Source organism: Paroedura picta, chromosome 11 (genome assembly GCF_049243985.1).
Source record: "Paroedura picta isolate Pp20150507F chromosome 11, Ppicta_v3.0, whole genome shotgun sequence".
In the NCBI taxonomy this organism is placed as follows: Eukaryota; Metazoa; Chordata; class Lepidosauria; order Squamata; family Gekkonidae; genus Paroedura; species Paroedura picta.
In genome coordinates, this window is record NC_135379.1 from 3,691,464 (window position 1) to 3,711,948 (window position 20,485).

General features: G+C 50.9%; 1 protein-coding gene and 1 long non-coding RNA gene across 2 annotated transcripts in view; one reads left to right on the forward strand and one right to left on the reverse strand.

Annotated features, from left to right (window-relative positions):
• Window positions 1-1,355: 1,355 nt before the first annotated feature.
• Window positions 1,356-19,368, reverse strand: GARS1 (glycyl-tRNA synthetase 1). The gene is made up of 17 exons (XM_077303436.1): window positions 18,968-19,368; window positions 14,911-15,012; window positions 13,296-13,398; window positions 12,649-12,790; window positions 11,391-11,479; window positions 10,528-10,604; window positions 9,953-10,098; window positions 9,430-9,579; window positions 8,009-8,171; window positions 7,648-7,812; window positions 6,982-7,090; window positions 6,379-6,523; window positions 5,652-5,737; window positions 4,497-4,606; window positions 3,769-3,862; window positions 2,301-2,491; window positions 1,356-1,667 (listed from the first exon to the last, which is right to left on the reverse strand). Exons 1-17 carry the CDS (start codon window positions 19,208-19,210, stop codon window positions 1,542-1,544), a joined length of 2,241 nt encoding a protein of 746 aa, XP_077159551.1. The 5' UTR covers window positions 19,211-19,368; the 3' UTR covers window positions 1,356-1,541.
• The window catches only part of LOC143820511 (uncharacterized), a 35,269-nt gene continuing 34,127 nt past the window's right edge, over window positions 19,344-20,485 (forward strand). The window contains exon 1 of the long non-coding RNA XR_013225376.1: window positions 19,344-19,523. This is a non-coding gene — a long non-coding RNA (uncharacterized LOC143820511). The remainder of the gene's footprint in view (window positions 19,524-20,485) is intronic.

Consider the following 20,485-nt stretch of genomic DNA (forward strand, 5'->3'; position numbering starts at 1 on the left):
ATGGAGACTGACACTATAGCATTCCTGGAGACAAGATTTCTCAACCGTCAGTTTCTACTGTCCAGAATTGTACACTCTTGAATTTGCCTGGGGACCACTCAGCAAACATAAGAACAAGGAAATCCCGGCTGGATCAGACCAGTGCTCCATCTAGCCCAGCCTCCTGTCTCACTGTGGCCAGTCAGCTCCTCTGGAGGGAAAAACAGGGCAGAGAGGTCTGATAAGAGCATGAGCCCAGCTGGAAGAGACCAGTGAGGGTCCACCTAATCCAGCATCCTGTTTCACAGGGGCCAGCCAGGTCCTTTGAAGGGCTGACAACAGGCCGAGGCCTCCTGGCCCCAGGATTCAGGGGCTTAGTGCCCCTGAATGAGGAGGTTCTTCCTCAGTCACTCTGGCCGGCTCCCACTGACACATTCATCCTCCGTGAATCTCTCTCATCCCCCTTTAAAGCTGTTCATTCCTGTGGCCGTTGTAACGACAGCGAATGCCATGCTTGGACCCCTCTCTGTGTACAGGGGAAAGGGGAAACATACAGAGAGCCAGTTTGGTGTAGTGGTTAGGAGTGCGGACTTCTAATCTGGCATGCCGGGTTCGATTCTGCGGTGCCCCACATGCAACCAGCTGGGTGACCTTGGGCTCGCCACAGCACTGATAAGGTTGTTCTGACTGAGCAGTAATATCAGGGCTCTCTCAGCCTCACCCACCCCACAGGGTGTCTGTTGTGGGGAGAGGAATGGGAAGGCGACTGTAAGCCGCTTTGAGCCTCCTTCGGGTAGGGAAAAGCGGCATATAAGAACCAACTCTTCTTCTTCTTCTTCTTCTTCATACCCTTTTCTACTTCCACTGAGTTTCCCAGCTCAAAGGCAGCCCTTCTGCTCCGCCCTTCAGTCACACAGCCAAGATTTCGGTGCTGCGGAGGCAGCTGCCGCCAAAACAACATTTCTTAAAAGACTGCCCCACCAATCAAATCTCCACGAGCCAATCAAAACTCTGACTGAGCACGAGACCCAGCCCCTTCCTAAAAACCCCTGCATTGGAAAAGGGGTCAGCCGAAAACACAGCACCCATGGGCACCATGTTAGGGACCTCTACACTAGGGAGACCTGGATTCAAATCCTGCCTCAGCCAAGAATTGGACAGACGGAAATCTGGACGGGGCACCTCCATTTGCTTCCTATTTGCCAAGTGGGCAGTGGACGGTTCCACGAGGCTCAGAGGGCTGAAGGGGCTAAGAGGGGAAAGGCTACTCCCTCCAGGGTTCTCTTACAGCATCTCCCCAGAGAGAGAACCACACCCAATACCCAACACAGCGAGGGTGGGACCCTTCCGCTGGCCCACGAAAGCAAGCCCAGGCGTGGCATTTCCATTCGTTTTAATTGCAGTTGCTGGAGCCGGGAGTTAAAATTAGTCAGCCATTTGGGGACGGGGGAGTGAAAATAACCAAAACATGTCCCTGGGCACGCATACAATGCGGTTCTGAGGAATACACGTGATAAAGTTTCGTATTAACATGAACGGTTGAAAGTGGCCGGCCGCGAGCTTCATGCCTCGATGGTGTCCTTTTTGCCGGTCTCTTGCCCTTCAAAGAGTGGGTACTTCGTCTCCACGCCGGCCCAGGTCAGGTAGCCGTTGGCAAGGTCCCGAACGATGGCCGGAAGCTCGGAGATCTAGAGGGAAGGAAGGCCGCTGAGGTCGGACGCTCGGGGAATCCCCCACAGACGGCAAGCCGTGAGAGGCTCTGTGTGGTTTTGACCTCTCCAGGTTGTACCAAAGCAGGCAGTGAGAAGGGCAGCTATGGGAGTGAAGGACCCTTTTTGCTGGCTCTGCCTCCCTTTGAAAGGAGGGGAGTTGGAATAAACCAGGGGTAGTCAAACTGCGGCCCTCCAGATGTCCATGGACTACAATTCCCACGAGCCCCTGCCAGCATGCTGGCAGGGGCTCGTGGGAATTGTAGTCCATGGACATCTGGAGGGCCGCAGTTTGACTACCCCTGGAATAAACTAATGGGAGCAATACAAGGATGCTTGTCTGCCCTTGGCCTGTCACCATAGTAGTGACCTCCGCATCCAGAGTTGTCACCAATCCCTGCCAATGGTTGGGGAAAAGAGAAGGGCTGCATATACCCCTGAGAGAAACACAAGGTGAAGGTTGGTGGGGCAAATAAAGAAGATATTAGGGTTTTTATGACTCAGCTAAATCGGCTACTGGAGGAGGAAAAACATTTTAGTGGTGTTTAGGCCACCGGATGGCCAAGGTCAAAGGCGGCCGGACATCCAGAGTCCCCCCGGAGGTGTCCTTACCTCCGCTCGTATCTGGCGCATCGAATCGCGGTCCCTCAAGGTAGCCGTGTGGGGATCCCTGTTGACCGTGTCGAAGTCTATGGTGATCCCGAAAGCCACGCCGATCTCATCGGTGCGGGCATAACGCCGGCCGATGGACCCGGAGGAGTCGTCCACCTTGTGGGAGACGCCGTTTCTGGTGAGCGCTTCGGCTGGAGGGAGGAAAGACGGCAGAGGGTTGCGGTTTGGGTTGAGGTTGTCTGTTTCAAGGAGGTATGCCTCTCAGAAGGCGGAAACTGAGAGGTATGACTCTCAGAAGGGTTGGACTAGATGGCCTGAATGGCCCCTTCCAACTCTATGATTCTATGAAACCGAGACAGTGCTGCTGCACTTAGAATTAGAAGCCTTTCCTTTTAGAGTCAGGGGGCTTGCTGTGCTGGGTCTGAAGCTGCACAACCTAGGCCGGATTCTGGGCATCAGCTTCGTTGGTCTTAAAGGTGGACTCAAGCGTTTGTCAAGCACACTCCTCCCTGTGTATTCACACTGCTGAAAATGTGTGTTTTGTGAGTCTCGGGGAAGAAGTGGAATATCTCCTTTTCAGAAATCCAACCTTCACAAAACCAAGGAAGCCCAGCGTTTCCTTGAAATGCATGCAATTCCATACTCAGGCGCAATCAGAGCTGAGTTTCATGCACGCATGTTTGGCTTGGGAGGAACAAAGAAGCGAAACCGTTTGCACGATCGCTGAACGACGTTAGTGTCTGAGGGGAGTTCTTCTAATGGAACCACAGACCGTACACCTTAAATGTGAACTGCTCCCCAGGTGACTTTTTCCCTCATGGGAACACTGTGGTTGCTATCACACCACTGACCGAGGTGTGTTTCAAACCTAGAAGCACCTTTGAGATAAGCCCAGAAACACCTTAAGACAGGTAGTCACAACCTGTGGTCCTCCAGATGTCCATGGACTACAATTCCCATGAGCCCCTGCCAGCAAATGCTGGCAGGGGCTCATGGGAATTGTAGTCCATGGACATCTGGAGGACCACAGGTTGACTACCCCTGCCTTAAGAGACCGACAAGGTTTTGAGGTGTAGGCTTTCAAGAGCCAAATTTCTTTTCATCAGTGTCTTATCACCTGAACAACCAAAAGTTTGAGTCCGGTGGCACCTTTAAGACTCGCTTTATTCTGCTGCTTCAGACGGCAGTATTGATAATGTGAAAATCCCGTTGGTCTCTTAGGTACTGCAAGACCCAAAGTTGGCTTTTCTGCCGCAGATCAACACGGCTGAAATGCCCGTGAGCCAGATTTCTAGGGTCTGGAAGCCATTCCTGCTCGTGGGACTTCCAAGATCCAAGATCATGAGCACCATTCCAGAGAAGGAGCACTGGGAAGCCGAGAGCCATTCCCCACCACCTTTCCGAGCCTTTTCCCCCGCAACCTCTCAAGGCTATCGACTGCGCTGACCCAAGCAACAGGGCTACTCACACAATTCCTTCACAAAGGGCACAAATTCCTGGTTTTGGCTCAAGGGAAGGACGGAGCATTTGAACGGAGCCACGACAGCAGGGAAGCTGAAGAACTGTTGCAGAAAGAAAAAGAGAGAGATTGGCCCATGAGACATTTGCTGTTACTCCAGACGCCCTGATAAGTGATGCGGACAGATCCGCTTCTCTGTAAAACCTGATCGTATTGGTGGGACAAGGGGAAGGGGATCTGCCCATTTAATTCCATTTCACCTTCATTTGTGCTGTGCAAGCAGGAAGTACTGGCTCCCACTCCCATGCACCAAGAACACTAAGCATCCCCTGCTCCAGACATAAGAACGTAAGAGAAGCCATGCTGGATCAGGCCAACGGGCCCTCCAGCCTAACACTCTCTGCCACACAGTGGCCAAAACCCAGGAGCCATCAGGAGGTCCACCAGCAGGGCCAGAACCCCAAAAGTCTTTGCCCCCCTCCCCAGAAAACACAGCATCCCTACCCCAGACAGTGTTACATCTATACCTTGTGGCCAAGAGGCACTGATGGACTTCTGCTCCAGATGCGTATACAGCCCCCCTGAAACTGACCATGCATGTAGCCACCCCCACTTCCTGCAGCGGTGAGTTCCCCAAGTAAAATAAGCAGTGTTGGGTCCCCAATGAGAGAAAGGCAGGGGATAAATGAAGAGGGGCACAGTGGATATCTGTGACGAAGGCTGCAAAGAAAGCTCACCGTTCGCTGCTCATCTCCCTCCCGGATACGGAATGTGTGCTCAAACACCGTATACATGATCCTTCCAATCCCAAAGGAGGGCTCGATCACATTCGGAACGACCTCTTCCACTAGAAAACCAAGAGGATCCATCAGCATGGCACAAGGGTCAGGCTCCTAGGTAAGAGTCCCACAGAAGCGAGGACCAAGGGCAGCTCTGCTGGGTCAGGCCAGGGAGGATCCATCCAGACCAGCCTCCTGTCTCACACTGGGGCCAGCCAGGTCCTCTAGAGTAGCGATCCCCAACCTGTGGGCTGCGGACCACATGTGGTCCTTCGACTAATTGGAGGTGGGCCGCGAAGGACGCCTTCTCCCCCCCCCCCCTGGCCCTTTACTTCATCCCCCCAGCCCTTTACAACACACTTTGTGCGTTCACTCCCAGATGGGACTACCTTGTTGCAGAGAAACAAGCTCAGGGTTCCCACTGATTTGTCATTGTCATGAGTTAAAATTTCCATGAAAATGAAATGTTCCTTATGTTCATTGTTGTGGCGTGTCTGTATCTTATTTTGAAGGGATGTTTAAACATTACCATAGCGATCAGAGAGCGCTAGGGCAGTGGTTGAGAGTAGAGGAGTAAACTACCCCCCCCCCCCACCGGGCCTCAGTAAAAGACGTTGAGTGGTCCCCGGTGATAAAAAGGTTGGGGACCACTACTCTAGAGGGCCAGCCACAGGGCAAAGAGGCTGAGACCTTCCCATGATTAGAATAATAAGAGTCCTGCTGGGTCCGACCAGGAGTCCATCTACTGCATCTCTCTGTCTCTAACAGTGGCCAACCAGATCCTCTTGAGGGCCAAGAATAGGGCAGAGAGGCCGAGGCCTTCCCCTGATGTTGCCTCCTGGCTCTGGGATTCAGAGGTTTCGTGCCTCTGAATGAGAAGGTTCCCCTCAGTCACCCTGGCCAGTAGCCACAGACAAACCGTTCTTCCATGAAACGGCCTAGCCCTCTTTGAAGGTCATCCTTGCCTGTGGCCATCACTACATCCTCGGGCAAGGAATTCTGCATTTTAAATGCTCTTGTGGAAAGAATGTGCTCTTTTCCTCTGCTCTGAACCCACTGCCCTTCGGCTCTGCTGAAGGCCCTCGAGGTCAAGTAGGTTGGGAGGGAGAATACCGTGCAGAGTTTTCTGGAACTTCTTCACGCTGACCATCTCCTTGGTTAATTGAAAAGTTTTCCCTTCAGTTTCAATGGTTATTTCCCTGCCAAGAGAAGAACAGTTTCCCAGTCAGTGGCGGTGGGGGAAATAAGAGGAAGTGGGAAAGTGAGAGTGGGTAGTCAGAAGTGCATCCCTCCCCCTCCCCACCACAGCCAGGTGGAGTTGCCAATGGGCAAGGCTCCGAGGTGGGCCAAAGACGAACCTCCACATCCTGACCTCAAAGTCGGAATCAGCATTTCCCGGGGCGTGCAAGAAAGCTCCACAAGAGCCAAGCACCAACACAGTAGGCCCTTCTGCCCATCCACTCACCATCTGCTTAGCTCACCCCCTTTTTCAGGTTAGGGGCTGCTGGCCACTGGCAAGCCCTGTGCCCCAGTCCAGGGAAGGCAGAGGGAAAAGACAATCTGGCTTCATCAGCAGTTGCTGAGCAGATCCCTCAGACTACCTTTTTATTATTAGTCAACCACCTCCTGCTTTAAGGCGTGAGTCGTCAGCCAGTACGGTGCATGTTTTATCATGTGGAAAGCGGGTGCAAAGTTAGAGCCCTGCTTGTCTGCCAGGATGCCCACGAAACCTCTATATTCCAAGATCAAAACCTTTGAACCAAGGCGTTCCCTTTTCGGCCGGAGGGCGGGGACAGAAGCGAATGGGCCCACGGGCCCGATTTGCCCGGATATTGCTCACCCTTTTTCGTTCAAGAGTTTATCCATCTCGTTGATGTAACACTCATCGCAGATGGCAAGGTACTCTAGCACCAGCTTGGCGTCCTTCTTATAAGCCCGGCCGATGGCTCCCTTATTGGCTTCAAACTGCACGACGTTGGCTGTCTTGTGCAAACGGTGTTAAGGGATCCAAGCAGAAGAGGAGTGGTTTTCGGCAGCATGCTGGAAATCAGGGGGGGGGGGGCGGGCACTAGGTGCCACTGAGCTGACGGCTGCTTCACAGAAACTCAACAAATTTATGACCCACCCAAGCGCCCTATCCTTGGCCACCTCGCTCCCACCTTGCAAGCTGAAGATCCTGAATGCAACAGAACCACTTGGGGTCTCTTCTGGGGGCAGAGCTGGGGTATAATTAAAGTAAACAGGTTCACCAACGTCCATCAGTTAAACAAAGTCAGGGCCTCAAAGCTATGAACGAGATCTGACTGTTGTAGCAGAAGCTTCTAATGCTGTGTTTTGTGAGAAATTCATCCTTATGAACCAAGGCCCATTCTGCTGGTGTTACCGGAGTCATCTATTCCCAGCAGTCTACCGTGCCAAAGGGCTGGCTTATTCCTAAAGGATATGGGCTCCTTCAGGGGCTTTTCGGCAGCGAGGGGGACTTTGGTGGCTCTGGCGTGGCAGGAGAGGTCGTAGCAGGAGCGGTCGGCACAGCCAACTATCTCGATCCACCCCTGGGAAAGAGAGAGACGGAAGCGAAAGCATTTAACCTCCATTGCGGAGCAATTAGCCAGGCTCAAGAGCCTCCTCCTGAAAACGTTCCCACCCTGGGTGAAGTGTGGTAGCCTCAACCCCTCCCTGTCCTTAGCTGTACCTCCGGATTTCAGCCATGCCATTCCTGAGTGCACTGCAAGTGTGTGTAAGCCTGCGCCTGACCCCACAGCGGAAGGAATCAGACTACAATAAATTGAATAATAATAATGAAGATACGGTGGGCAAGCCAAAAATACAAAGCCTGCACACTGGTGTAAATATCTCCCAGGGTATATTTTTTAAAAACCCACCAAATTCAACGCCGAATGGCCAAAAAGAGTTGGACGGTGACAAAGAGACATAGCAGGAAAGGAGCTCCCAAGAGCCAGATCAGAGGACTCAGCTGAGGACAAACGGCATTGGAGGGCTACTGTTAACACATTATGTTTTGATGGTGTGTCGCCATCCACACAAACGTTTTGCAAACACCACAGACGCCAAAGTCTTTTTCCGCCCCTCTGCCGAACGGGTCGCTTACGTAGGAGGTTTTGGACTCTGCATCCCAGCAATCGCAGGCGTAATGAGCCATCTCGTTCTCCATGTGCTGCCGGAAGCGGAGTTTACTTGGGGAGATGCCGACTTTGACGAGGAAGAGGTAGATTCTGCCGATGAAGTAGCCCAGCACCGAGTTGTTGATGACGCCCTGGAAAGAAAAGGCACACTCCGGCTCTGAGACCACGCCGGATGACATGCCGACGGCATCACGCAAGCCGCTCTAAGGCTCCTTAAGGTAGGGACAAGCGGGGTATAAAACCCTATCCTCCTGCTTCAAGTAGAGCCCAGCCAATTCACTCCCTCCCCCTTCATCCTTTTCTTCCCCAAAGCACGACGGCCGATACCTGTTCCACGGCATCCCCCAGGCGCATCGTGCGGGCCGACTGCCCGCTGGTCTGGGCTTTGGAGGAGTACAGGACGATTTGGAGGTCAGCTACGTTTTGGAACTTGGGGTGGTGCTTTTCGCTGGGATCCACAAAGTGCTCGATTTCCGCCATAGTGAATTCTCTTTTAAAAAAAAAGGAAGGAAGAGATTGCACCCCAGGTGTAGAATATATTAGCCACCAGAATTGATTAGCCACCGCATTTTCCCCAAAGCGGGGAGGAAAACCACACAAATTGCACAGGAGATTCCCAGATAAAGAAACTAAGCCAGGGGTCCCCAGCTTGGTGCCCACAGCACCTGCCAACACCTTTCCTGAGACCCAGCAAGCATTGTTACGAAGTGGGCGGGACCAGGTTGGCCACTCCCCCAACAGGGCTTTCGATAGGACACTGGGGATCCAACGAGCTGGGCAGATTGAAATAACACTGTTTTAGTGACAGCTGTCTCACCTCTATCCCTATCCCCTTCTCACCTGCACTTGGGCTCCTTTCTGTGTGTGGCGCTGCCTCCTCCAGCATCCCTTTAATGATTGCCTCCACCCTCCTGTGGCAGCCATTTTGAGGCTGTGGCCACCAATTCCAAAGCTCAAAGAAGGTTGGGCACCTCTGAACTAAGCAACCCCCCTCCCCCAATAACATGGTGCTCCAGTCATAGCTGGGAGCAAAGAAAATCTGACGTACACACGTAATTTGTGGGTGTATTTCAAACACCAGTCGACCTCTTTGTACGTAAATAATTACAGCTTGCATAGCATCGTGGTTAGACCCTGTCGGACCAGGATTTGAGAGACGCAGGTGCGAATCTCCACTCTGCCATGGATGTTGGCCAGGTGACTCTAGCCCAATTAATTTTGGTGACTGGAGTGACTCTTAAGGCTGTGGCCAAAAGAGCCATGCTAATGAAGAAAAAGGAAAGGACCTTTAGCAAGTCCCTCTTACTCGGTCTGACCTACCTTGTAGGGTTCTTGTGAGGATAAGTGGAGGCCAGGAGAATTACGTAAGGGAAAGTTGGGATATAAATAAGTCAAATATAATAAACATATATATATATATATATATATATATATATATATATATATATATATATATATATATATATATATATATATATATATATATATATATATATATATATATATATATATATATATATATATATATATATATATATATATATATATATATATATATATATATATATATATATATATATATATATATATATATATAACAATGTGTGTGCATGTAAAAGGAACACACCCAAACATAAAACCCCATGTAGATTTGGGAGCTGGAGAAGTGCTAGGAAACAAATGCAGGGAGACCGCGAGAGGGAATCCTCCACCCAGCTCTTGATGAGAACAGAGGGCTCCCACCGTACCTGACTCGGATGAGCCCCGAGCGAGGTGAGATCTCGTTCCGGAAGGAGTTCCCGATCTGAGCAGCAGCGAATGGCAGCTTGCCTTGGTTGAACTCCAGCAGGCGCTTGAAGTTCAGGAAGATCCCCTGTGCGGTCTCCGGCCTCAGGTAGCTTCGGGGAGAAACAGGAAAGGGCAGTGAGAGGCTGGCTGGGGAGGAGGGGTAACAGGGAAGCCTCATGTCCCCCATCTAATCCATAAGGCCAGACAGGACGTGCTGCTGAGTGAGATCAGGGCCTTGTGGTGCCTTAAGCAGTTCTGTAGCACCCGTAAGACAGAGTTGTCCCACCAGGCCGGGACATGACACTGAAAGCCCACCACACGATGTCGGCATTCCAAAGGCCTCCCCAAGATCACAAAGGCCAGGGATGCCTGCCCTGGAAGGCGAGGGAACAAGACCAAAGACAAGCAGACTGCTGGAATTTAGCCCTGTAGCCCTCACTGAGTGCAGGAAACGAGATACACCGACCTGCACGCATAACATACCCAGGCATGTTTCCTCCAGGACCGATGGTGGTCTTGAACATCAGGTTGAAGGAGACAGGAGGGCTCAGGTTATTTCCCGTAATGGGGGACTTCACGTTGTAATTTACAAACAGGTCTGTGAGCTCTTGCTGGCCATAGTTGTCCAACTAGGAGGAAGAAAGGCACCGAGAGAGGATTAGCAGCCAACAAGAGACTCCGCTTATCCCACTCCCAGAAGTCTCCAAGCTGCTGCAATTGTAAGAAATGATCAGGATATGCCAGATGTTTTTTTACACAAGTAGCATGGAAGGCTATCTGAAACGACCCCCCCCCCCCAAAAAAAAAAAAGTTGTCCACAGAACTTTTCCAGGTGCCACAGATTAATCTGGGAAGCACAACGAGGAAAGACACGATTCTGCAGAAAAGGTGAATTAAAGATGGCTCACAATAATAAGTTAGAAAGCTAAGCAAACTCACCACACCACAACTAGACTCAGAGACCCTGGTGCCCCACTTCAATCCTCCCTCCTGCCCCTCTCGAAACATCAGGTTGGTTTTAGGAAGGTTGGGGCTGCTGCCTCCGTCTACAAACTGACCTGGGTTATCACGTTCTCCATTTCGGTCTTTTTCTCAGCTGTGCATTTCTTGTCAGATATCAGCTTCTGCAAATGAGCTGCAGGGGGAGTAAAGGAAAGAAGTGTTATGGGTAAGTTCTCCAAGACAGAAATCCTAAGAATCCAAGTTGCCGGTTTCAAATTGTGTTTTAAGAGTTCCCAAGGATCCTGAGAAAATAGGCCCTGCTGGAGGACCTCCGGATGGCCCCTGGGTTTTGGCCACGGTGTGACACAGAGCACTGGACTGATCCAGCATGGCTTCAATTGTTCATACATCTGGGGCAGGGATGCTCTGTCTTTTTGGTGCTTGGGGAGCAACAAGGGGAGGGCTTCTGGAGTTCGGGCTCTGCGGGGGAACCCCCCCCCCCCGCCCCGATGGCCCCTGAGTTCTGGCCACTGCATGACACAGAGCATTGGGCCATTGGCCTGATCCAACATGGATTCTGAAGATCCCTAGCACACAATGGTCAACACAGATTTAAAGAAAGTTGAGCCAAATTAAATTCTTTCTGTTTCATGTCAGAAGAGCAGCAGAAAGCCATCTAGGTTTGCACAAAGACCAGATTCCAATGCGGGAACTGCAAAGCATTGCTCAGCTGCCACCTGGACCCCCCACCCCACCCCCCAAACACCGCTTAGATTTCTCATTATTGTATATTCACACATTCACTCCAGGCCTTCTGGAGACAACCAAAAATGAATTAATTTCAGAATGCTTTTTGAGGAAAAGCGAGATTATATGAGGTTTAGCATTACTAGTTTTAAGCTCCACTGACTCCTAGTTTTCCCATTTTACCAGCATTTTGGGGCCACTGTTCTGGACAGTTCAGGCCTTGGAAGCCTACCTTTCAAGAGGTGGTCAGCTCGGAAACATTCCCCGTTCACCACATCCTTCACCATGAAGTCTGCAAATTTGTCTACGTGGCCAGAAGTCCTAGAACAGAAACGACTATGCCATCAGCACAAAGCGGGATAGGGCATCCACTTATGAATCTGCAGCAAGGGGGTGGGGGGAAGTCACCACCATCAAAATCAAGTAACTCTCTCCAGGTGAAAACTAAGCCTCTGAAGGAAGGCTCTGCTACTGACAGGCAAGACTTTCTATATGTCCACTGTGGGCTGGGAACACTGACTGTGCAGAATCACCACCAGCACACTGCTAAGTTTAAGCATTGCTCACAAATATTTGGGGCCATTCAGAAGTTTGGACAGGGGCTGTGGCTCATTGGTAAAGCAACGGCTCGGTATGCAGAATTAAATCCCTGGCATCTCCAGGTCAAAGGCCTTTCTCTGCCTGAGAGCCAAGAGAGCTGCTGCCGGTCTGAGTAGACAATACCTACTATGATGGACCACTGGTCTGACTCAACATAAGACAGCTACACCTACGAGGGAAGGGCCTTGGCGACCAAGCACAGCAACCCGTTTTGCACGAAGAAGGTCCCGGGTTCTATCCCGGCTGATAAATCCGTGGGTTCAGCTGTGGACACAGACACCGGCAGTGATCTGAATTCTTTATTGTGACCCCAGAATGGCACAAGAAGTATTGAACTGAACCGACACCCCCCCCCCAACCAAAACCTCAACCTCAATATAAGCAAGCCATGGATCTCCCCACCAGTGCATGCTATTGGTCAGTTTCAGCTTCAACTGACTGGATCCAGCAGAGGGATCTAGCTGCGTATTGGTCAATTACACTGCAAGCCACGTTCCTGCCTCGGACTTCAAGCTCGGTCCTCGGCAGGCCTACAGACACCACACCGGCCATCTCCAGCTAAAAGGACTGAGGAGCAGAGAAAGTGAAAGACCTCCCCCAGAGATCTTGGAGAGCAGCTGCCAGCTGAGTGGACAAGTGTGACCTGGATCGACTAAGCGTCTGATTCCGTATATGGCAGCGTCACACGTGTACCTTGCACTCCCAACTCGGTTGCTGTGGGAACTGTCCAGACTAAAGTAAAATTAGGGAAGGACTACAAGGGAAGTGCCTTGAGCAACTCAGGAAAATATCATTCTCACCCTGAACAGAAGAATAAATGAGGATCGATTTCTGAACAGAATGAGGTCTCCAATTCTTAAAAAAATAAAAATAAAAGGTGGGCTACTTACTTCAGCACCGGCTCCGGCGTGAGCATGGTGCAGTCGATCTCAAAGATCTGCTCCTCCTGGATGAAGTGCTGCCTCCAGGCCTGGACAATGTTGTTCTTCAATGCGCAGCCCACAGGCCCGAAATCGTAGAGGCCGCTCACCCCTGCAAAAGGAGACAGAGAGAGAACGGTGAGCAGAGACGGCCACCTCACGGCAACCTCCCCACCCCTGCCTGAGGCTTATGGGGTCTCCACTCCACAGTCAGACCTTCAGAAACACAGTGAGAGTCCAAAAGGGTATCCTCGATGCTTTATGGAGAACTAAAACACGGATCGTGTCCATCAAGAGGAAGCCATTCTGGGATGCTTAGTTACTGAGTTATCTCAGTGTCTAGTGCAAGATGGGATAACTTGAATACCACTGTGTTCCACATCTTGCGTTTTGTTAAAGCCCCCAGCCACATCAAGCAGGTAGAAAACCAGGCTCTGAAGACCTTATGACAGGGGTAGTCAAACTGCGGCCCTCCAGATGTCCATGGACTACAATTCCCATGAGCCCCTGCCAGCGTTCGCTGGCAGGGGCTCATGGGAATTGTAGTCCACGGACATCTGGAGGGCTGCAGTTTGACTACCCCTGCCTTACGATTATATCTGACACCAACTGCATACCTCCGTAAATAGAAAAGGCCTGATCGTAGAAAAACCTTCGCTTCAGAGTGTCTTCCATTTTAGCTCTGTCCACAATATCATCCTTCGGCTGCAAAGACAGTTCCTGGAAACAAACGCAAAGAGGACAACATTCACCATCTGGGCTAACAACAGACCCACCTTGATTTTAAAGTTACCTGTCCGCTTCAAGAGTCAATAAATGCATCAAGTTCAGGATGTCTTCCAGCTGCCTCCTGAAGCGGCCAACACCTGTGACAGGTACACGGTACCAAGACTCCCAAAGGGAGAGGCCAAGGGCCAAGAGATACAGGGATGCAAATGCCACAGAAACACTCCTTATAAAGTCAGGTGGCTCAGAATACGGGTTAAGGGTGTGATTAAATGACTCCTAGCTCTCCTATGACTCAGGTCGGGATAAAGAGAGACTCCCCAGACTTGAAGCACAGGCCCCGCAACTCTTCAACCAGAAAAGCTTTCCTTTCCAACCTTCTATATAAAGGAATGTCTTCTCCTTTTTGTGTGGTGATTATTAAGGATAAGTTAGCATTGCAAGCAAAACAGTCCCATCATCAGATGCCAACATGCTTATTGATTTATTTACTTTCTAATTCCCCCTTTTTGCAATGACTCAAGGCCAATTATAGGATCTAAAAGAAGAATGTTAAAAGAGCTGGGTTTTGTACCTTGCTTTTTACTACCCGAAGGAGTCTCAAAGTGGCTGGCAATTGCCTTCCTCTCCCCGCAACAGACACTCTGTGAGGTAGGTGGGGTTGAGAGAGCTCTGAGAGAACTGGGACTAGCCCAAGGTCACCCACTGGGTTGTATGCAGAGGAAGAGTGGGGAATCAAACCCTGCTCTCCAGATTGGAGGTGGCTGCTCTTTTCCTCTACCGCAAGCTGAGTGCCACTGAACAGCCTAAAACGACCGCTGAACAATGCAGTCAGATGGATTACAGCAGGGGTAGTCAAAATGCTAGCAGGGGCTCCTGGGAATTGTAGTCCATGGACATCTGGAGGGCCGCAGTTTGACTACCCCTGGATTACAGAATTAGAGAACGCCACAAACAACCACCTGAGGCAAGATCTACTGCAAAGAGGACCGATTCAGAGTAGCCATGCTGGGTTGCAACAGACCCACGAGATTTGAGACCCAAAGCACCACACAGACCAATGAGATGTTCAAGGTGTGAGTTTCTAGGTATAAGCTCTCGAAAGCTTTTACTCCCCAAATCTTGTTTCCTTATTTGCTACTGGGCCTAAATAGAAACAATGCAGAAAGAGGATTCCGCTGTGCAGAAAGACCCTCCCACCGGCCTCAGAGGGGAGGGGCTCCCTTCACCCTTTCCCTCCACCTCTCTCTTGACCCAGCCCCTGTCCTGAGGCCAGCCCCATTTGTTTGTTTGTTTGTTTATTTAATATACCGCCCTGCCCAGAGGCTCCGCTCCTCTGGGGCTCCTGTGGGCTACGAGCCATTCCCATGGGAAGCTGCTATTGTTGCCAAGGAAGGGTGGAGACTGGGTGGTGACTGGCTGCAGCCATGGAAGAAAGCAATACCCAATTGCTGTGGAGTTACAGAAAAAGCCAAGGAGCAGAGGAGGGTTAATTCTGAGACTCACCTTTGCTTCTAGGATTCTCTTTCGAGCCTTCAGTTCGGCAACTGCTTTGTCTACATCCACCTGGGGAGCCTTCTCTTCCTTCAGCTTCCGGACAAGTTCTCCCTAGAACAGCAGAAATGGTTCAGATATGGATCTAGTTGCAGGAGGAGAGGTAAACGTGGGGGAAAGGGAACTAACAAAAAGCATGCCACTTCCTTGCCATCTGAACATTCACGACAGAGCCACAATGGGAAGCAAGGGCTGACCTGCCATGATTTTAATATAGCCCGCCTCTCTTTGTGGCACAATGTGTTTTACAATTCACAATTTAAACTGTACAAAATTCAAACCACGAGCATGCCTGTAGTCCAGGCTTTGTCAACCAGGGTTCTTTAAAACCCTGGGGTTTCTTGACAGTCCTGGAGCACTTTTGTGACTCCTGGACTCTGATTTTATTGTGCTGCTTCAGACCAACATGGCTTCTTTTATGTTCTTAATATAGCCTAAAAATTGGTGTTAGTATCTCCCTCCTTTCAAACATCACATCTTGCTTCTACCCAGTGATCTAATGCAGGGGTAGTCAACCTATGGTCCTCCAGCTGTCCGTGGACTACAATTCCTATGAGGCTCATGGGAAATGTAGTCCATGAACATCTGGAGGACCACAGGTTGACTACCCCTGATCTAATGGACCTGAATCCCAATATATATAAATATAAAATAATTGTATTCTTTCAAAATTCTTTCTTTTCTATCCACTCTCTCCAGAGAACAACGCACAGGGAGCTCAAGAGATCCCAAATTGTCCAAGTTGGGTGAGAAAGAAAGGGGAAGGGACACACGCTTCACAAGGAACTGCTAAGTTTACAAGATTAAAATCAGAAGAACAGAGACCCAGCACAAAATACTGGCTCTCGACAAACTAAAACCAGGAAGCCTGTGTCAGCAAAACTCTAGTTTAAATGTGAAAAGTTTTACCATGAGACACTACAGTTTCAGGCTAACGTGGCAGAGGAGAGGGAGCGGGCGGGCTTTGGACACACAAAAAAGCACAAGGAAAGCAAGGAATCTGTCCAGGGAAAAACAACCAAGGGAAGAAAACCCAGCAAACTGCCCTCTCTCAGCTCTGCAAACATCTATTCGGAGTGGAAAGGTTAAAAAAAAAAATCACACTATGACAGCAGCTTGCACTTGTTTCAATGACATGAAAGAGAAAGTGAGGTTAAAAGAAATTCCACTTGACCACAGAAGCCAAAGCGGCTCAAGGAGAATGCAAGGGAGGAATCCTGATGTGGCAGATTTCTCTGCAGCTTGGTCCCTTCTGGCAGGGAAGCGGGGAAGGGAAACAGCCCTTGAGCTAGCGGCAGCAGCAGCAGCAGCGTGGCTTATTGCATCAGGCACTGCTGCAGGAGGGAAACATTAACCCGCCCAGCCGGGCTGATCTCTCTGCCTCCCTCTCTGTCAAGATCTCCCCGGAGGTGGAATTATAGGCCTGGTGTCATGAAGCCACCACACCAAAGGAGCCCTGCCTCGGGTTTCCCAGACTCCCCTGTTCATTTCAGATAAAGCTGCACAATCCAGGGCTCATCTAAACTGCTGTTGATGCCAAAGCCCTTTGTGGCTTCTCATCCAAGACTAACCAGGGCCAACCCCTGCGTAGCTTCTGAGATCTGATGAGGGCTGCCTAGCCTGGACTCCCCGGGTCTGGCCAGACTTCACATGGGCACGTTTTTCATGTTTGTTTTTTAGCCCTCTGACCCTGCTGCAAGCTCCTGCAACTTCATTAAGAGCTCTGTACGGCAGAAGAATTCAAGAGGCTGGATGATGATTCACCATCGAATCACAAAAGGCTCTGACGCTACCCTTCCTGTTAGGTAGGACCGGCTTGCTCGTTCCACACCTGGCCAGGTAAGGAGGCCAGTGAACACCGAGATGCGCTGGAGATTGTAGAAGGATGACCTGAACTGATAGCCAGTGAACTGATCAATCCCTGTAGGCAAGGAGTTTATATTGGGGCAGGGAGGGAGATACACACCCTGGCAGGAGGCAACTGGAAAGAGTCACACCAGAGCCATGTGCAGAGGTCTGATGCAAGGAGGAGATGCATCTTTACAGAGGGAAGAAGCTCACCACGCACGGCTCATGTTAGGAAAACTTGCAGGCTTTTCGAAGCAGGAGGTAGAAAGAACAGAGGGGGTTACAGCCTCCTGATATCTAAATATGTCTCACAGAGACCCACAACAGATCCAGGTCAATAATGACCCAATTCTCTGCTGCGAAATCTCTTGTCAGTCTCTCTTTAGGGCTCATTATAAAAGCAAAGCTATAAGTTCCATTGGGAATAACACATCCCAAGTAAAGGCAAAACGCCAATCCTGAGGATGTATTTCCACATTACCATGCATGGGGCTGGGTTCTAAAAATGCACATGCTGTGAAATGTAATGATCATGGGGACTCCACTTCATTGTGGGGAGGGGATTCTATAAGCACCCTGCTACTAAGTGGGTAACAGACCCAGCTAAAAAAAGAGGGAAGCACATCCGCTCTATTTGGGGAGAGACAGCATGGTATGGGCATTAGAGAGAATACTGCATTAAATTCAGCACATTGGGAGGTGGAAGCCGTATGACGTGGTTCAGGAGAGAAGAAGTGTGGAAGTTGGCTGGAGGTTTTCATGGTAGAAGAAGAAGAAAAGTTGGTAGGCAGCCAAACCAGATACAAGGGAGCATGGCAGAACAAAACTACCTACAAGAATTCTCCAACGGAGATGAAAAGGGTGATCAGCTAAGGACCTGATTCTAGAGGAAATAGGCCTTTGGTCTTTTAAGAGTGCTGAAGGCTAGCAGGAAATCAGAAACCTGAAGGCAAAATCTTCAGGCACATATTCACAGGATTAAGAAACATATATTGCAACAGAAATCTAGCGTTCAGATAAAGGGGCATATAAATCGACCATGGATGAAACGTGAAACATTTTATCTTCCACACACCCGGAAGTCCTTCAGAACTCCACATGAATGTCCTCAAAGCTATTGTTTTGGCGCTCCGCTTTAGGGTCACCTTTGGAACTTTTACTCGCTGACATTCTAAAATTAGATTCCTGCCTCTATCCTTTAATCTTTAAAAGGCCGCTCCGATGACAATTTCCCCCTCAGTAGCCAAACTGCCTTCCAAAAGGAAACAACTGCCTTGAGATCCGCAAAAGAATGACAAATAAAATCAAACAGAGGTGGGGTCAGGTAGCCACGAAAAAGGGTGCCCCAAACAAGATCCAGAATGTTTATAAAGCAACAATCACAAAGAGAGAACAGCTCTTGGAAAACGGGACATCCGTCTGCATCTCTTTAAGGGCCACTTTTTGTTTCCAAAGGTTAAATCTATTGCAAAATTCCCCCCTCCCCAGATAGGGTGGCCTGGTTCCCCCCAGTCACCAGTATGGGGAAATATTGTTGCCAGCTCCAAGTGGGGAAACTCCTGAAGATTTGGGTATGGATCTTTTTCTTTTGGGGGGGGGGGTCCAGCGATATACAATACCTCCAATGAGGAAGAGCCCCCCCCCCAAAATCCCCTAGTCCTCGGTGGTCAGAATATTGGGCAAATATAGCAAATATGGGGGGGGGCTTGCTTATAACTGCAAAGCGAGTGATAAATTTCTTACTTTCCGTATCTTTGTCGCAGATATAATTGGAAGTCTTCCCCTTCTACACCTGCACCTTTCCTCTTTTTGCCTCCTGAATCGGTACCTTCTCTCTGCCCCTTTTCTCGTTCATTCCTTCTATATTTGTGTTTTTCTCTTTTTTTCCCCCTTCTATATCGGTACCTTTCCTCTGGACTTGATTCATTTATCATGCTTATAATAATTTGACTTATAAGACATCCCCTCTCGGCCCAGCTGCATTTCCCCCTTTATATACCCGTCTCTCTTCGATATTTGCACCTTTCCGGCCCCTTTCCTCTTTCTCCCCCCCCCCCCCCACAGTGCGGCCGCTTTTATCTCCCTCCCCCGAATGAACATGGCAGTTTGCTCGTTTCAATGAGCCCCGGCCGGGTCCTGGGTTCGAGTCTCCCATCCTCACCTGCATCCGCACGGCCTGCCGGAGCGGGGCGAGGAGCGCCTCGGCGGGCCCGTCCATGCTGGCGGCGGCGCTGTCGGGGGCCGGTGGGGCGCGGGGCCTGGGCCGGGCGGGGGCCGCTGCTGCTGCTGCTGCTGCCGGCGTGTGGAGCCTGGCGACGGCGGGGCTGGCCCAGGCCAGGCGGGGGCGGCTGCCGAGCGAGGCGGCGGCGGTGGCGGCGCGGAGCAGGCTAAGGGGCCGCGGCATGGATCGGCAGAGGGCGAGGCCCGGCCCCCAGCATGATGAAATCCGCGGCCGGCGCGGCCGCCCCGCCCCAGCAGCCACCCGGAGGAGGCGGAGCCCCGGCCGGGAAGCGGCGACTCCCACGCGGGCCTCGCCGGCCGCGCTAGGCCGCGCCGGTTGCCACGGCGACGAGGCCGACTGGCGCCCCGGCCGCGCAGAGGCGCTGCAGGCCCGGCCTGGCGCGGCCGCTCTAGGCGCCCTCCTGAATGGCGCGACTGCTCCCATTCGCGTCCAGAAGCGCTTTGACGCCCGGAATGCATCTTGGCGGGTCTCAAAGGTGCCCCTGGACTCGAGGGTCCACCGTTTGCAGGGTCCCCTGAAGGAAATTTATGTGGAGCAGGAATAGTCAAACTGCGGCCCTCCAGAGGTCCATGGACTACAATTCCCATGAGCCCCTGCCAGCGTTCGCTGGCAGGGGCTCATGGGAATTGTAGTCCATGGACCTCTGGAGGGCCGCAGTTTGACTACCCCTGATGTGCCAATGGCCTGTTCAAAAGGCATGCAAAGCTTCCAAGTAGTTTAAAGGCTGCTCTGCAGACCAGACCGGAACCAAGGGGATGAAATTAAAGCAAAAGAAATTCTGTCTAAACATCCGGAAGAAGTTCCTGACAGCTAGAGTGCTTCCTCAGTGGAACAGGCTTCCTCCGGAGGTGGTGGGTTCTCCATCTTTGGAGATTTTTAAACAGAGGCTGGACAGAGCAGCTGATTCTGTGAAGGTTCAAGGGGGTGGCAGGTGACAGTGGAGGAGCGAGAGTGTTGTGAGTGTCCTGCATAGAGCAGGGGGTTGGACTAGATGACCCAGGAGGTCTCATCCAACCCTATGATTTTATGTTTCTAAAGCTCCCCATGATGAGTTTGTTGGAAGGATGGCTGCACAAAATTAAGGCCATGGAAGTTATACTTCTCACATGGCTTACATTTAAGGGGAAGAGACAAAGGCACAGAACGTGGTCAATGGATTGGTTTGAGTGTGCCCAAAGAACCATGCCTGACTTGCCATGGATGGGATTGTCTGCTCATCGGTTTCAACAGAACATTTGTCTGCAGACGTCACATTGGCTCGCCGCTCTCTGCCTTGGCGTTGCTTGCATTTGGGGCTGCCCACCTCCGGTTGGTGGGTGGAGATCTGTTGCTATTCCCGCTGGACTCCAGGAGGCAGCAATTGGTCCTCCAGAAGGAAATGGCCACTCGGAGGGTTGATTATAAAGAATTATAATCCGGGTAGGCTTTATTTGTGGG

Bases quoted from the DNA above. Each gene is read 5' to 3' on its own strand.
- GARS1 (XM_077303436.1), bottom strand. From the start codon at position 19,210: ATGCCGCGGCCCCTTAGCCTGCTCCGCGCCGCCACCGCCGCCGCCTCG. The intron at 8,172-9,429 runs GTACGGTGGGAG...TTTTTTTAAAAG, and splicing joins TCGGGGCTCATCCGAGTCAG to AGAATTCACTATGGCGGAAA. The intron at 7,813-8,008 runs GTATCGGCCGTC...TTTTCTTTCCAG, and splicing joins TGGGGGATGCCGTGGAACAG to GGCGTCATCAACAACTCGGT.